Here is an 18,375-nt window from a genome sequence, read left to right as displayed (position 1 = left end):
ATGTCTAACACATTCGTTACACTCTCTCTCTCTCTCTCTTTCCAAAGCAATGGGTTGATTTATTCCAAAAACATTGTTACATCACACATAGGATCCTGTTTCACTCCACTGACCGTCAGGTTTTCCTACTAAAGGTGCTAATGTGTGGTTCTTTAGCCCTACCTGAAGCTCTCTGACCTGCATGGGTAAAGTCTTGGCCTCACAGGCTTCACGTCACACATCATTATGTCTGCAGACAACTTCTGAAATGAGCTTTCGAGCAGATGACACAACCTGACAATCAGTGATGTAATCTTATTATCATTTACACTTCTACGCACTACACCTCAGAAGTAGGGACGTCCCGATACACTTTTTTCGTTTCCGATCTCGTGTTGTGTTTATAGCAGACTCCTCACTCAAATGTGCACTTGCAGTTTGGGCAACTTGAAAGCAAACTCCACATGCCCCAACATTATATTTACCAGCCATAGTGTCAAACCCTTACCCCTGTGTCGGATCGGTGGTTAGACTGGCATAATTGCCGATACCGATATGACCCGATATGACAAATAAGGGCCGATATTGAAACTTTTCAGATACCGATACAGTATCGGGACATCTCTACTCAGAGGCAACTATTGTACTTATTACTCCTCTGCATATTATTTGACAACTTTAGTTACTAGTTACTTTTTTGATTTAGATTGTTAATTATAAAACACATTAACCGCTCAACGCAAATTTATGTTGACGTTTTTGTTTTTATGTGAGCTTGTAGCTTATTTTGCAAAAATAGAAAGTGGTTAAATCTGTGGATTTGATAAAAAATTCAACAAATGAAAAGTAAATAAGCTTGTGAATAATTACTAACTACATTGGATCCAGTGGAAGTCAAGTTTTGTTGTCTTTCTTTCTTTTGTAAGTAAGTGGTTTTGGGCAAACCAGGATTCCACCCGACAAAATAATACATAGGAATGACACATCTTTAACACAGAAGTACATTTATTTATGTCTTAATACATTAATGTTGAACAAGTTTTATATCCTTTCTGATTGCAAAACCACACAGCACAATTGCAATTTATTCCTGTACATGAGTTAAATGTAACAGTTTTGTTGTAAAATATGTAATGGGTATTTGTCCTCTTTTTACAAGGAGCACTTTATTATAAAATGTAAGTAAAAGTGCAATGTCTTTCTACTCGTAAAATTACAAAATAATTGGTCCAGAATCAGTCATCTGAGAAGGGATTATCCGACACTACAGACTAAATATTGTTTTCTTTACTTTTCAAAAATGTAATATATATTTTTCATCAATTTCTTTCCCCCATATTTTATGTTTTTATGCATTGTTTTCTACAAACTGTAGCTAAATACAAGAAATACAACATCGTCAGTTTACAAAAGCTTAGCATGTCAATCACTGCATAATCTATTTAATCTAAATAAACTTCATTTCCCCCCTCATATAACTATTTAAGAACATAAGGATTTTTTGGGACAACAACAAATATCTTAATAATATCTCACAGCGCTATGATACAATAAAATATCTCTGTCTTAAGTTCAAAGGAAAATGAATATATAACAATAGCAACATAAAATTAAGGAATACAATGCATAGATTCAATCATTTAAAAAACAAAAAAAGAAATGCAGAGATATAATTTACTTAGTACAGCTCTTATTTTTTTTCTTCTATGTTTAGAGCGAACTGTGTGACGCTGGCGACACGGATTCATTTATAGTTTATATCCTGACTCAAGTGACCGGCACAAGCATAAAATTCTGAACACATCACATGATGAATTTGCTAAATATAATATCATACAGTTTGACTTCAAAGACAAACTTGGCTAAAGTACACTATGGGCGTGTTTGGGTTGATAAAGGCAACACCTGGCACCAAAGCCCAAACACACACAGCAGCTTCTTTCATAGGCCTCTACGCAAAAATGTTTGAAATGCAAGAATCTCGTATTAAAGAAAAAAATATAAAAAAAATCTCTACTACCTGCTCCCCCGAATCACTCTGGCTTTCTTGAGATCTACGTGGTTTCTGGATTTAAAATCACAATCTTAAATTAGAATGAATGACTGTTGTGAGAAAGTCAGTTCATAATGAGTTCATAATTTATTTGTGTGCCACCTCTAAGGATTCTCTACACCCCCACCTCCCACCCCACACAACCTAACTTCACGAGAAGCGGTCACGCTCAACAAAGACCATCGGTACACGACAAAAACCCGGAGGATTTCACTGTGCATTCTGTGACTCTGCTATGATTAGCCACCGATAGACTCGTGCGACAAATAAATCGTTAATACAGCAACAATTTGGAGAAGCACAAACAGAAGATCGCGAATGTACATGCCTATACAACATACTTAACACTTAGTGGCACTCGTTGTGGATGGCGGGGGCACTGTAACAATTATTTAAAACAGGAATCCAGTATAGGCAATTAGAGCAAATCAAGTCACATTTTGTCACATAGGATATCAAATGTTCAAATGCATCCTGTCGATCTTGGACAAAGAGACAGAGATATAGATTCAGTAGAGGTAGCAGGGGACACAGTGACAGAGGAGGCCTCATAAAAAGTATTATGGTGACTGTGAACAGCATCTAAGGCAGTGGTTATCAACCTTGTCAGGCCGCGACCCCCCTAAATAATCATATTTGAACTGGGGACACCCTAAGCACTTGGAATTGTAGGAGTTGGGGAATTATATTTAGTTTGACTCGGACAAAGAAAATAGCTGCGTTGCAAGGCGTTTAGGAAAGGTTTTAAAAGGGTCTTTAAAAAGGCAAGGTTTTAAAAAGTCCTTACATTTTTACTTTACTCCCCCCAAAAATCATGTGGGGACCCCATGGGGGTGCCGGCCCACAGGTTGAGAACCACTGTTCTAAGGGACTGTTTTGTCTAAATAGGAATCATACCTCAGATCATATCTAATTTCTATTGTGATTATCAAAAAGAATCCGGAATCTAAACTAAACGGGCACAACAAATGGTTCATTGCAGCGTCTTGAAAGACAATCACTTGCTGTTTTGTTTTGTACAACAGCAACAGCAAGGGTGACAAAAAATATATTTTTGTCCACGGAACCGGACTCACAGCGTTCACGATGCCACCACATCTACTTGGCCAACAATGAACGACGACAACGCAGCCCTCACAAAGATTCAACTACAGTATCTATCTGGCATCTTTCATCTATAAAGCAGGGCATTTGAAAAGATGAAAAAAATAAATCAATTCACTGTGGTTTTTAATTTTTAAAGGCTGTTGTATTACGGTATCTTCCGAACCATGTACTGTTAAAATGGCAAAACATCTCAAGCATGTGGTTGTTATCTACCCGACCAGGCACAGTGAATAGGCCTCTGTGGCATTAAGGTTCAGAGTGACAAAGGTCTCCAGGAACTGTTAGCCCAGGTGCACATTTATTATGCACCAGCATAAATCTATACCTCCATCTAACAAATAATTTAGGTCTCAAACACAATATGCTTACTCTAGTATTCATCTATTGTTATTTTATTATACATCTTGAAATGTATTTACAACGCAGCATAAGTAAATGTATTAACGCTCACACAGCCTGATTGAGAAACATTCTCGAGCACAGAGCTAGTCACTTCAATCCGTATTAGTCCTGTTACAAAAAGAAAGAAAAAAAAGACGAGGTCTAATCCAGTTTTCTAGGTCAATTCACAAAGTAATGTCTGCTGCCTTGATTGTTGTTTTTATACTGTAAACACTATGTACAACTCTTAGAAAATACACTACGCAACACCCTTTTTTTTTTTCTTTTTTTTTTTTAACAAATCACCGTGACAACCGTTGTATGTGACAACTGTATGTACATCGATTCAGGTAATAAGAAACAAACCTTGTGATTATGTAACATCGTCCCGATATTTTCCCGGAGAGGTTTTCCAAATCGACACTGTGACTGACGGACCTTCTGACCCCATCTTCAAGGCATCATAAATGTCCCATTTCCTTCATTGGGACGTGCGTCGTGGTGATTATCCGTCACCACATTGTACACACACACACACACACACACACACACACACACACACACACACACACACACAGACTTGGATTGTCTGTGGGAAGCCACAGTGAAGAAGAGTAAACAGCGTGATGTATTGTTTATGTAGTTGTGTGGAACAGTACTTGTCGTTTTGCTGGGACGTAGAGTTGGCAGTGTCGCTATAGGCAAAGATGAGCGAACGCTAACCGACACGTCGTAGTGTCTGTCTGCGAAGGACCACGCCTACCGTGAGAGTAAACCGGACAAAGAGAGGTGCGTGTTTCAGTTTGGCTCTGAAGTTTAAGGCAAATTATCGTTTGGCACTTGGCTCATTCATGTCATTTTGAAGGTCTCAAGAATTTTTCCTTGTGAACGGAAGGGACCAAATATATACCATATATTGTTTGTTTGTTTTCCCTAAATGAAATGTTGATGGTACACTACACTATCTGTAGATGATGGACTAGGCTACACTACACTATCTGTAGATGATGGACTAGGGAACTCTTGGGGTATGGATGAAAGAGTATGCAGGTTCTTTCATCTAAAATGGATTCAGGTTGAGTTCTTTGTCAACACTGTCGCCAAACAAGTCAGTCATGGTTAAAGAGCTGAGCGTGGGGTGGGGGCTCTTTTTTCGTCTACTACCCTGACACCCAGCTGTGTGTGGTGGTCTTCACCCCGTGAGAGAATCCCTGCTGCGGTGCCATTGGCTCAAAGTTGAAGTCCAGCGAGTCTCCGTCCATCAGCGTGTCGTGAAGGATGGACTCCATGTCACACTCGAACCTTTCGATGGACATGTCGTCGAGGTCGCTGGGCAGCCTCTCTGGGTGCAGGGGCTGGGGCGGGCCCGGCCGGCCGTACCCGTTGGCGGGGCAGAAGCTGCCCGGTATCGCCCCGCCGCCAAGGTGGGCGGCGAGGCCGTAGGGCATGTGCATGGGGCTCTTCACAGCGGGCATTCGACCGCCGCCCCCGTTGTGGTTCAGCGACATGAGCAAGCGTCCGTTCATGGCTACCGTTGAAGGGGGAGGGGCTTGGTTGTGCACGTTGTGGGGGTGGTTGTGCGGATGGGAGAGGCCGCGAGGGTGGGCGTTACCCCCGCCCATAAGCTTGGCGCAATGCTGGCCACCGCCGTTGCCGTACGGGGGCAGCATGGACTGAGACACCACCGTGTCCACTGATGGGATGAGCTCCCTGTGCTGGTCCGTGTCCGACGTCAGCAGCTCCTTCAGGAGACCCGCGGGGCAGTTGTACTGACACAGTGATGGCCCAAAGCCGGGTTTGACCTCCGGCAGCGCCTGCAGGGGCATGGGCGAGAGGGTGTTCATCCCAGCCTGGCCATACACACACTTGCGGTAGTCCTGCTGGGGCTGGGAGCCCATGCTGGGCGAGCTGTAGGAGGGGTACCCGGGGCTGGCCTGCATCATCGGGGAAGGCGAGGACTGTGAGGAGCCCGGAGTGGCGGGCCCCCCGCCAACCTGGCCGCCGTTGGGAGAGAGCAGGTTGAGGTTGTCCAGCAGGTTCTCCATGACATTCTCGGAGCCGTGTCCCAAAGAGCTGGTCATCTCCGTGAGGCTGGGCAGGGTGGCCGTCATCTTGGCGCCGGAGGCCCCCGGGTAGACCATGTGCACGTCCGACTCCCCGAGGTCATCCTCGGGCATGTAGGGAGAGAGGCGTCCGCTCAGCGTGCTGGCGTTGGAGCTGGTTCGGGGCCTGAAGCTGTTCCAGGCGTCAAAGTCGTCGTTGCTGTGGGAGTTGGGGCTCCCAGGCCACTTGGAGTAGGAGCCCGGGCTGTCGGCTCCGCCGTCTGGCCCGCTCTGGAGAGACAGCTGCAAGGGACAGAGTCACAGAGTGGACGGTCAGTCAGCCCTGGCTGAAGGGGTGATAAAAGGAGGACGCTATATCTTCCTTAGGGATAATATAATAATAATAATAATAATAATAATAATAATAATAATAATAATAATAATAATAATAATAATAATAATAATAATAATAATAATAATAATAACGCTAAATAATAATGCTTTACAATGGTGCATTCATTCATGCATTGGAAGGTGAAGTGGTGAACAGTCAACGCCAGCGCCCTCACTTCCCATGCACATTCACACAACAATGGTGGCAACCACTGGGAGCAATAGGGGTTCAGAGTCTTGCTCAAGGACACTTCGACACTAACTCTGAGGGAGCCCGGTATCGAACTGGCCATTTGCATTTCACTACTGGCCACTGTACCCCTGAGCCAATATGGCACCTGACCAATCAAGTATTAAAGTGCCATAGCATGCTGAACCGCCACCCTGAGCTACCTCGATAGTCGATGCTGAACCCACAATCTCAAACATCGCTGTACAGTAGCTAGGCAGTCTAACATAAACTAACCTCAAACATAGCTGTAGCTAGGCAATCTAACATGGATTCTGCACATGGTTTGGTAAAGTTCACAGCTGAGGAACCACTGGAGTTTATCCGGGCTCAAAGGAACCAAAACACAGAGTGGAAAATACTAGTGACCTTCGGCAGCTCACAGATTGTCTGCGTGATGACGAGGCCGGGCGTGTTTTCAGCCCACACTGTTGGCAAATCCCATACATTTGTTCTTTTGCCGGGCAATTTTCCTCATCATCTTAACAAATCCAACTTCAGAAACGACTTATAACATTTTAAAGGCTAAATTCTATGTAAACAATTCCCCCGTGCTTGTTATCATCTCTGTCAGGTGGAAATCTCATATGTCCAAACTTGTTATTTTTCAGGATTCAAATAAAAATAAAAGAAAGCAAAAATAGCAGTTCTATAAGCTCAAGGCATGTTGCTTCGTGCCTGCGCGTTTTGAGCTTGCGGATCTGGTACTTCCTACTTTTATGTGATGCTATAGTCATAGTGTGATCAAGTAGGACGTTAATTTACAAACAGAAAGTTTAAATAGTTTCCGCCCGACAGCGACTTTACATTGGTTCATTCAATCGCGAGCATGTACACAGTATAGGCCTGTCTTTGTGTACCTTCTTCTTGGCGGCTCTCCCTCTGCTCTTGGTGAACTTGCTGTTGTTGTCCATGGAGGCGGCTCGGCGCCGAGGTGACTTGCCACTCTTCCCGCCCTCTGGGTTGAGCATCCACCACGAGCTCTTGCCCGTTCCCTCGTTCTGAACGCGTATGAAGCGGCTGTGCAGGGACAGGTTGTGTCTGATGGAGTTCTGGACGAGAGAGAGAGAGAGAGAGAGAGAGAGAGAAGGGGGGGGGGTCTTGTTAAATGTAGTGAAAGATATATTTGTGTGGTTGCCCTTTGGCCGAAAAAACATCTAATTTGATGACAGCTGTAGAACAGCATACAAGCGCAAATCCCTCCTTGCAGGTGCGGTTGCTCAGTTTACTGTGGAGAGTTTAAGGTCAGTCAACCAGCTAATAATGCCATGTACTACCAAACATACAAACAGTATTGCGTGTGAGCTTGCATACACACGCAAGCAGACGCACTCCTGCGCAAAAACCTTGCCCCAATGTCACACAATGGCCATCAATAAACTACAATAAACTACAGTAATACTGTACATCTGCAAGAGTGTGCAGGACAGAAAGTGTTATCTACAAATATAGTGTACATATGGCCTTTATTATCCTTCATCAAAAGACTTACAGAGCCCATTGTGAGCAACCAGCACACACAGTCACACATGCATGCACACACACAAACACACGCACGCACGCACACGCACGCACGCGCACGCACGCACGCACGCACACACACACACACACACACACACACACACACACACACACACACACACACACACACACACACACACAGTCACACACACACACATTCCACCTCAATGCGTGTCGAAACCACAGTGAAAAGGAGAAAACAGATTCATCTTTTGTCCTTAAACAAATGTTAATATCTACCTGCACGTTGCTCAGTGAAAAAAGCGGCCGTTTTTCTTTACAGAGAGTGTGAAGCATTATTAAAAAACACAAAGGTGGGACAAAAAAGCACAGTCAGGAATACAGAGAAATCGTCCGGCGTGGCAACCGAGCAGCAAAAACATTACACAGTGTGAAATAAGAATAATACAGTGAACACTTTGTACCAAAACAACACCTAATACTGTAGGTCTAAAAAAGGTGGAAGGGCGCTCACCCAGCTGTTTACCCAAACAAATCTTTGTAGACTTCAAGTTATCCCGTCAGACTCTCTTGGGTGCTTGTTATGATTTAAGAAAGACATGACTCTATCTCAGCCCAAACCACTGTTTTTAAGTGTCTATTTATTCAGAGAGACAGTCTAGCTCTGTGTGTGTATGTGTGTATGTATGTGTGTGCGTGCGTGCGTACGTGCGTGCATGCATGCTTGCGTGCGTGCAATGCATGTCTGGTGCAACCTCGTATGCCTTTGGCCAGACGAGTGCAATAAGACGGTGCGTAAACTAAGCTTCTTGTTTTCAAGAGAGGTCGAGACTCGGTGTGCACACTCACACTACACTCGCACGCATACACACACACACACACGCAGAGCTTAGCACGCATAGCGGCGTCTATGCTCGCGTCATCGAGGCCTCGGTTCCTTGCAGTGACTCACTCTTTCACATCTGGTTCCCAGTCTACACTCCTCGCTGTGTTGTGCTTGTCTGCCAGACCCACACACAATAACTGCCGCTTAATTTCAGTGGTGCAAAAAGTACTCCCATTTTTTACTTAAGTAAAAGTTCCAATACTGCCCTGTAGAAATACTCTGTTACAAGTAAGTCTACTAAAAGTAGAAAGTACTCATTATGGCGAATGTCCTTCACAAGTTTTAAAATGTCAAAAATCTACAACCTGAGCTTGTAGATCTGCTATTTTCAAATGGCCGAAATGTATGAAGTGTTTAATGAATGTTTTGTAATAATAATCAAAATCTACAAACTATCTAGTAACTAAGTTTTAAAATAATTGTAGTGGAGTAAAAGTACAATATTTGCCTACTGAGGAGTATAGTAAAATAATTGTAATTTATTTATTTTATAGTACTTAAGTACAGTAAAAAATGTAGTTACACTGCTTCATTTATGGTAGGCCTGTACACATAACAAAAAAGAGACGATCTATATACGCCAACAACGGGTCACATTGTGGCATGTTGTTAGCTTGTAGATCGCACGCAACACCATCCAACTACAGGCTTAACCCTCCCCTTCTAGAGCAGTGGTTCTCAACATGTGGGTTGGGAAACCCAGGGGGACCTCAAATTATTTTTCGTGGGGTCCCCAGATGATTAGCCTAAGGTAAACATAGTTTTCTCAGTCAACAGTAAACAAACCAACATACAGTATAAGTGTATACAGGGTCTGCACATTAAGGATTTTTAAGACCGGTTTAACACCGCTAAAGCCCCCCCCCACACACACACACACACACACACACACACTAAGGCTGTCCCCAAACATTCAAGGTTCGAATGTTCGCTCGTTAGAGTTGGCACTCGGATCTTAATTAATGGGTCTGAAGTTGAACCATTGGGGTTTATTTTTTTATTAACTCGAAAATATATCTCGGCGAGAATGTGATATATGTTAAAAAGTAAGTTTCTCGTGCATTCCTCTCAGAAGTTATGTCTATCTCCTTGTGCTGTCCCTCTCCAAAATCCCCTGTGCACATTAATTTGGTGATGGGCCTGCAGCCAATCAGCCAATCAGCAACAAACACACACCCACACCCACACCCACACACACACACACACACACACACACACACGCACACACACCAGCACGTCACAATTTGAGAAAAAGGTTAGTTCTCTCTCTCTCTCTCTCGCCGCACTGTTGCGTCTGTCTGTCTGTCTGTCTGTCTGTCTGTGTGTGTGTGTGTGTGTGTGTGTGTGTGTGTGTGTGTGTGTGTGTGTGTGTGTGTGTGTGTGTGTGTGTGTGTGTGTGTGTGTGCACGCGCATGTGTGTGTGTGTGTGTGTGTGTGTGTGTGTGTGTGTGTGTGTGACACTGATTTATTGAATATTCTGACTTTCAATTCAAATGTACATACATTTAGTTTTGATTGTATTGTTAATGTGTTGTATTGTGCTTTTTGCCTTGCTCTCAATGCCAATAAAGCTCCTTTGAATTGAAAAAAAGTGTGTTGACTGCGTGTGATTGTATAGGAGGAGCCAGGCTGCTGATTGGCTCCTGTGATGGCCTCAACTATATAAAGCTGTGTGGAAGCACTGGAAGCAGCATTCTGATGTATTCTTCCTGGTGTGTGTTTGGTCTGTCTGTAGCAAGAAGTTACACACCGTCTGTCTGTCTGTCTGTCTGTCTGTCTGTCTGTCTGTCTGTCTGTCTGTCTGTCTGTCTGTCTGTCTGTCTGTAGCAGGAAGTTACACACTGTCTGGCTGTAGCAAGAAGGTAACTACATGTTAAACTTAAACCTTTAGCTTTGTTTTAAATGATTCAGTTTGGGTAACTTGATCTGTGAATGAATGCCACTGAGATGTGAAGTTTTATAACAAGAGTTAAGGTAACTGTTCCAATATGGCTCATAGTGTCTTTTTGACTGGCATTCAAACTCATCAGACAGTGGACAGGGTCCATTTGGTTCCATTTGTACACCGAGAGCTGTAAGGGTCCATTTGGTTCATTTGTACACCGAGAGCTGTAAGGGTCCATTTGGTTCCATTTGTACACCGAGAGCTGTAAGGGTCCATTTGGTTCCATTTGTACACCGAGAGCTGTAAGGTTCCATTTGTACACCGAGAGCTGTAAGGGTCCATTTGGTTCCATTTGTACACTGAGAGCTGTAAGGGTCCATTTGGTTCCATTTGTACACTGAGCTGTAAGGGTCCATTTGGTTCCATTTGTACACTGAGCTGTAAGGGTCCATTTGGTTCCATTTGTACACTGAGCTGTAAGGGTCCATTTGGTTCCATTTGTACACTGAGAGCTGTAAGGGTCCATTTGGTTCCATTTGTACACTGAGCTGTAAGGGTCCATTTGGTTCCATTTGTACACTGAGAGCTGTAAGGGTCCATTTGGTTCCATTTGTACACTGAGAGCTGTAAGGGTCCATTTGGTTCCATTTGTACACTGAGAGCTGTAAGGGTCCATTTGGTTCCATTTGTACACTGAGCTGTAAGGGTCCATTTGGTTCCATTTGTACACTGAGAGCTGTAAGGGTCCATTTGGTTCCATTTGTACACTGAGCTGTAAGGGTCCATTTGGTTCCATTTGTACACTGAGAGCTGTAAGGGTCTTTGGTTCCATTTGTACACTGAGAGCTGTAAGGGTCCATTTGGTTAAACATGCCAACACTTCATCTTCAATATAAAATTGGTGTTGTCACAAACGCACAATACAATGTTGGGCTTAAACTTCATTCAAAGCTGAAGGGAAAACTTATTTCAAAAGTTGGGGGGGAAAATGTATATATTAAAAATGTAAGCTTGAGGGAGGGATGTTAAGTTGTAAAATATGGGTTGTGGGGGCTGATGTGTTTCCAATGTGATGTAGGCCTACATAACACACTTATCTTTTCTCTTCATGTAATTCCAGAATATGAAGAGTCACTGCATCAGTGGTGTAGGCAGCACCAAGCCCTGGACCCTGAGACGAGCCATGTCCGTGGGCCCCACAGCCCCACCAATTTAGGCTTCCGAGGACCCCCACCCTGGAGCCCATGTGAAGTGTCCCAGACCGATGCCCCCCTCCCTGCACAAGAAATTGCGGTATGAACTGTACGCTATAGCTGCTGCTGGGAAGAGCTGCTTGCTGCGCAGTGAGTACAAATCTTGTTTATTGTCCTTTGCTGTCGCTGGTGTGGTTAAGCAGGGTACTGATGGTGTTGCTCTCGTTTGCGTTCCGGCTTCCTGCGGTTGCGTCACGTCGTCGTTTGCGTTGCGTCTTTTGCGTCGACTGCCACAATTTCGTCCGGTTCCGTCATTTCACCTAACTTGTGGACACTGCCTGTCATCTGCAGAAGAACGTGATGGTTCACGGTAAGTATCTGTTTTTGTATTCTTTTCTGCTGGTGGGGTAGGGTTGGTAGGGTAGGGTTCCTACTAGGGTAGGTTTTTGCGTTGCATCGCAAACTAAGCACTTTGGCACAGGCATGGAGCTCCTGGTTTACTGGGATGGGGTTCGATTCCCTGCTGCGCCCTGCTGATTACATTTAATCTGTTAAACAGGCATCCTTTTGCACAATAGAGCGTCTCAGTCCCTCCCCCTTTCAGAACGACGAGTGGCCCAGGAAATTATTCTCCATTTCATTTTCTCCATAGGCATTTCTTTATTTAAAGACCTTAAGCGTCGTACGTAATTCTTTGGCCCGAAAAATTGTGTTTGTCATGATTGGTCCGAATGTTCACTCGAAAATTCCTGCCGAAGTTCGAGTCCTAAAATAAGGGCTAGGGTACAGCCTTAACACGCAGGCGCGCGCGCACACACCGGACCACTGTATTTTCACAGAGGGGCCAGATGAGGCGATGACTTTATAAACTTTATGGAGAAAAATGCAGGTTTTATGAAATAATCACACAAGGCAACGTTGATTTGGCCTAAGACTGTCCTATAATTTAATATGACTCTCTTGTGACCAATCTTGATCGTCTTGATCAGGCTAATCATCGGCGTGCTGCAGAATTATGTAGTTCATATGATGGCTTGTGGAAATTGCCTTGAATATAATTATTATTTTGTATTTGCTTTGATTGTCTAATCCACTATAGGTTGCTACACAGTATCATTCACACCCAAACCCTCCAGAAAAACGCATAATTCACCCTTTGTCAAGTCACGCCCCTCTTCGCACCCATTGGTTGCCGTATCATCTCTAAAAAGGAACATCACAGGTGCAGCATGGTGACTGGGCATATCATAACATAACATAAACAAGGTAGAACCATGGCAGAACAAGGCAGAAAGAGCCTGCTGGTTAGTCAGTCAGAGACCAATCAGAAGGCTGACAAATTAAATGAATTCATAATAAGCCAAATGGCACAGATTATGCGGGGGGGTCCACCTGCGCGAAACAGATAAAAGAGACGCTGCCTTGGAGAACTCTTGGCACGTTGTAGAGTTGTCGATCAGTGGCAGGCCAATCAGAGGCAGGCCAATCAGAGGCAGGCGGGGCGTTTCTAGGACGGGTCATGGCCGAGCATCACCGTCTATTGTAAAAACGCATCTTCCTCTCCTCTCCTCTTCACCCCATCTCTTCCTGGCATGCAGGGAACAGCGCAGGCACTAGGACCCCGGGGAGGGCCTTCCTAGCCTTCACACCGAAAACACTGCAGCCTTTACAAATGAATTAAATTAACCCTGACATTAAATGACCTGACTGACTCAGCCAATAGCCTTACGGGGGCCCGTCCGCATGATCAGAATGAGGCGGTTAAGTGAGGGCCCTTCCCTGTTTAGGGACCTCCATGGTCAGCCTCTCCTCTCTCCCCATACAGTACAGTACGGTACAGTACGTCCAGGGGATGTAATGCCTGGTCATGAGTCTCTGTCTCCCATGACTGAGAAAAGAGTGGCTGGTCATTTTCAGCTGAGCAGCAGCAGCACAGTGATTGCAATGTGAGGCCAGGATGTCCCCTTACAGCTGCCCTATATCATCCTGGGATGAAACTGGAAACAGTTTATTGATTATTTTATTGTGATTGTATTATTGTGAATAAATTGAGAGTCTTCATTCCTATGACTGCTTACTCTGTTTTTCAGAGACCACGACCGGTGAGACATAGAACCTATCATCCAATATTGTAAATGTGGTACCCGGCCTGGCTTGGGACCCGTTACACGAGGACCTCACCGTTTATATTTTTTACAATTAGAAATGTATTCATATTAATAAAAACTAAAAACAAACAAAAAGCTAAAGTGGTGGCTTTAAACCATGCGACAGATTGACCTGTGTGGCTGAGGGCATCTGAACAAGGTGAGTGGACAAGACTGTGTGTATCTGAGAGCCAAAACATGGGAAATTAATGGCTGCAAAATTAGGGTTAATACTAGTTAGGAGTAGCCTAGGTCGGCATGAGCCTCTCTAGAGAGAGAGAGGAAGCAGTGAGTGACCCCCTACAACACTGTATACAATTGTGCAGCAGATTAAGCTACGTTGACTATCAGTGACAGTGCATGGCTCTGTAACTGGTTTGCTCCTTTTTCCTACACCAGCGCATTGTGAGCTTGTAGATGAACTATTTTCAGCTAATGTTCCTCTCAGAATAGGGATTATGAGAGGAAGACATAGAGGCTACTGTATCTACAAATAGTATAGCCTATTAGTACAACCTTGAGTGGACATTTTTGAACATTTTTATATTTTATCAACCATTTTATAAATTGTATGATTTAAGAAATACTGAGTGTCTAATCTGACATCTTGCCAATTTCAGAAGAGCACCGCAAAACAGAAGCCCCTAATTAACAGTCACGCTAATTAATACAGCATAGCTCATGGACAACTGTATCATCTACTATTCATCCACTGAATTACTTTTGACCCCGTTTCCTTTTGGTGGCTGGGGACTGCATGCATGTGACAATGTTTGATTTACTGTTAGCGCCGTCCGCAGTACACAGGAATCTTAACATTCCAGCTAATCACTGTGTGCAAAGTTCAAACATAATCGCAGCCGACCGCTCAGTATCTGTTAGGAAACAGCAAAAAAAACTCCAAAAAAAGAAAAAGCTGCAAGATTCCCAGCCAGCCATCACAATCAACATTCCTCAACCCAAGGTTACAAAAGAGAGGATTCTTCTGCAGAAGTGAACTTTGATTACCGGAGCTGGAGGACACTGCTATCTCCTGTTGTATGAAAAAAAAACATATTGGATGATAGCACCTTAACCTATACTGTCTCAACGTTGGTCAATACTTGAGATTTCCCCCCTTTATCCCGACCCAATGTGAAAGAGAAACAAAAAAACAACAAGACATTCCTTTGTTAACCTTTGATAAGGTTAACAAAGTCATCATAACACACTGACAACTTACATAATATTGCGCTTGAAGGTAAATGTTATGGTCCTAAAGCAGTGGCTGATAGTAGCCCGTATTGTTCGTGCCATATACAGTATACAGTGATGATCTAGGATATAGTTAATAAAGGGAAAACACTAAATCGAGTGGATTCTTTTTCAAAACAGAAACAACAGTGTTGTTCGTATGATGGGAGGTGATCTGTGTGTCAGTCTAAGTCTTTGCTGCCCATCTTCACCACTTCGTTACATTAGTTGACTTTCCCAAACGTTCGCTTCCAGAGCATTTGTGTTTCCTGGCAGCCTCCCGAGCCCACCTGCGAGGGGCGCCACTCAGCTCCCTTTAGACCTCGCACAAAACATATATATAATTTCACCCACATCGTTACCCCTGTGAACCTGTGATACGACAACAATGTTGATTCTGAATGATTCTGATTCTTTTCTAGAGTCAACGGAATGCACCGCCAGGAAGTGACCACATGAAAGAGGACTGCGACAGGAAGCAGCGCTGACTTCCTGCCCCACAGGAAAACCTTGGTTGTGAAGGGAGGGAGAGAGGGAGAGGGAGAGAGAGAATGAGAGGGAAAAAAGGCATGGAATGCAAAACCGCTGAGCCCCCGAGCCAAGTGGACACCGCACATTTAGCATTCTCCCGCTCTCTCCTCTGGGTGGGGGGAGTTTATGTTTGGCAACAGCTCTAATCCTGATGTCACAGTGTCTTCTGTTGCTCCATGCACATGTAAAATATAGTATTCCTCTGAATGTATGACCAATGAGCAGTATTTTACTGAAGTAAAAGTGTCAATACGGCAATGTAGAAATATTCTGTTGCAAGTAAAGGTCCGGAATTCAGTAAATGTACAAAGGTATTGGTATCAAAATATACTTAAAGTACAAAAGTAAAAGTAGTCATTATGCACAATGTCCCATTTCATAAGTTTTCAAATGTATAAAAAAATATTTTGAAAATGGCAGATCTACAAGCTCTCAATGTGTCACATTGTGTGCTTTTCTCTTTTGGGTCATGGGCTAAAAGGTTTTGGAACCACTGCTGTAGAGAGACCAGTGATTCCCAAACGTTTTACATTTCAAGGACCCTCCACTTTACGATATGTCATAATAAGCCAAGGACCCCCATAACTCAGAGAGTTGCCAATCCTTTAGCGCAAGGACCCCTGGGTGTCCCCGCAGCCGGACCCCACTTTGAGAGCCATACCGGTATAGCCGCCCAGTTTGTCCTGTTTCAGTGTACGAGAAAGAGACAGGAAAAGAACAAACATGATTGAATGTTGTTGTTATGGGTCATTATAGTGAAAGCTGCTCTTACATTGCGCGTGTGTGTGTGTGTGTGTGTACGTGCGTGCGTGCGTGAGTGCGTGCGTGCAAAATGCGTGCGTGCGTGTGTCAGAGAGGGCATGGGCCGGTAAAGGGACACGGTGTGCTGGTTGAACATTGCTGCTGAAAGGCTGTAGTGTTTAGTGCACTCACCCTCTCTTCTCTCCTCTACTCTCCTACCCTTCCCACCCCATCTACTTTCCTCTGTTCGGTGACAACCTTCCCCTCTCTCAGACACCTTGGCCAGCATTGGGCTAATAGCAGACCAGTGAGGGGGGGGGGGGGGGGGGGGGGATGTTGCGCCGGCACACTGACCCAGAGGTGCTGCTGATGCTTTTAAAACCGCTCAAATGTCAACTCCTCGGGTAAAGTTAGAACATAAAGAGAAGACAATCCCCCACAGAACTAAAGAAAGACACCAACGCACCTCCTGCATTCAGGGGCAGGAGGTGCGTTTTGAATCGACTGAAAGCTACAACTGAAACCTGACCTGCAGAAAAGGGGGTAAAAAGTGAAACTGAAAAGAAATTAAGAGCATCTGCTGCCGCGAGGCTCCCTCTCTCTGACTTGAAAGACAGGCAGACAGGCGTTTGTAAAGAGCTCCTCCAGCCCCTGCAAAGTTTCACATGAGACAAGGAACCGTCAAAAGAAACGCGGTTTGCCCTGCGCCATTTCCACCTGCATCAGTCTTCATTATCTAAGAAGAGGTGGCGTCCCCGGCAACGCTTCATACCTTATCTAACCTCCGATTTCAATCCTTTTAACGGTAGGCGTTCACACACAGCTTTTCAGCAAGCCAACCATTTTACCGTGTAACGTCTGCGGCTTTGGCCGAGGATCACCTGTAAGGGTGACAGAGAGTGGTGGGCCTTTACATCAGCAAGTTGCACGTGAAACCACGGGAGTAAACAACAGGCCTTAGAGCTCGAGTTGGGTCATGTCTAGCGCGGTGGGCTTTGTGCTGAGTCTGGCTGAGTTGGAGAGGTGTGGTTGAGACGGAGAACATGCAGACCTGTCATTACGCTGACACCAGATCAGCAGGTCCTTTAACAACAGCGTGGGAGCAAGGTAGGACACAACTACTGCATGGAGAGTGAGAGGAACCGCCACTTACTGGGTACACCCACAGCTGAATGCCCACTGCCACTCAGAATCAGAATCAACTTCATTGTCACCATTTTGTGTGTGTGTGTGTGTGTGTGTGTGTGTGTGTGTGTGTGTGTGTGTGTGTGTGTGTGTGTGTGTGTGTGTGTGTGTGTGTGTGCACAGAGGTGAAAATTGCCCTCTGCATTTACCCATTCTATGCTTGCCAACTATGAGCAGTGAGCAGCCATTCTACTGCACTTGGGAAGCAATTTGGGGTTAAGAGTCTTGCTCAGGGACACACATCGACACATTGCTGGCCTCGCCTGGAATCGTACCTGGGACAACCAGGGGCTCTGGCTCCCCATGCAGGCGGGTTCACTAATCTCTCAGCATCACCACCAGCATTTGCTAATACAGTATAGAGTCTATACTGTATTATCAAAATAACATATTTTTTCAGAAATGTTCCAATAGCAGTGTGACGCATTATGAGCCTGCATGTAGATTGGCTACTTTGGGAAATGTTGACGTTTTTCCGCAAAGCATAAAATACGGCTTAAGAGATTAATATCAGGGAAAGACAACATTTATGACTCTGAGGAAGATCACATGGAAAATGTCAGTATAGTCACCCTTGTTACTAGCAGCTTCAAAACAATAAAAGAGGCTTCAATATCTAAACTGATATTACGATCCCAGATTATATCTAGTCTCATAAATCTGTTATCATGATCGATTTTTTTTGGCAGGCCCCAGAGGAGGCTGGCAGAGCACAGCAGACATCAGCACGAGACAAGAGGTGGCAGTTCTTAGAGAAGAGTTACTAGGAAACTCTCACAGACACTTAACGACTTTTTTCCGTCCCAACTCGTCAAATTTACACGAAGATGTCAAGTCTTATTTAAATAAGTTCATCTTATTTCATGACGAGAGAGAGAGAGAGAGAGAGAGAGAGAGAGAGAGAGAGA

The 18,375-nt window shown here is 44.4% G+C and overlaps 1 protein-coding gene across 1 annotated transcript in view; it reads right to left on the bottom strand.

Moving 5' to 3' along the window:
• Positions 1-1,104: 1,104 nt before the first annotated feature.
• Positions 1,105-18,375, bottom strand: part of foxo1a (forkhead box O1 a) — a 45,836-nt gene continuing 28,565 nt past the window's right edge. Inside the window, exons 2-3 of the mRNA XM_083773712.1 lie at positions 7,045-7,236; positions 1,105-5,865 (exon numbers count right to left, since the gene is read on the bottom strand). Coding sequence (XP_083629838.1) covers positions 4,681-5,865; positions 7,045-7,236 — 1,377 coding nt within the window. The 3' untranslated portion in view covers positions 1,105-4,680. The remainder of the gene's footprint in view (positions 5,866-7,044; positions 7,237-18,375) is intronic.

Source organism: Protomyctophum parallelum (genome assembly GCF_964188405.1).
Source record: "Protomyctophum parallelum genome assembly, chromosome: 9".
Lineage (NCBI taxonomy): Eukaryota > Metazoa > Chordata > Actinopteri > Myctophiformes > Myctophidae > Protomyctophum > Protomyctophum parallelum.
The sequence above is the reverse complement of the archived record's forward strand: the minus strand, read 5'-3'. Positions and strand labels throughout refer to the sequence as shown.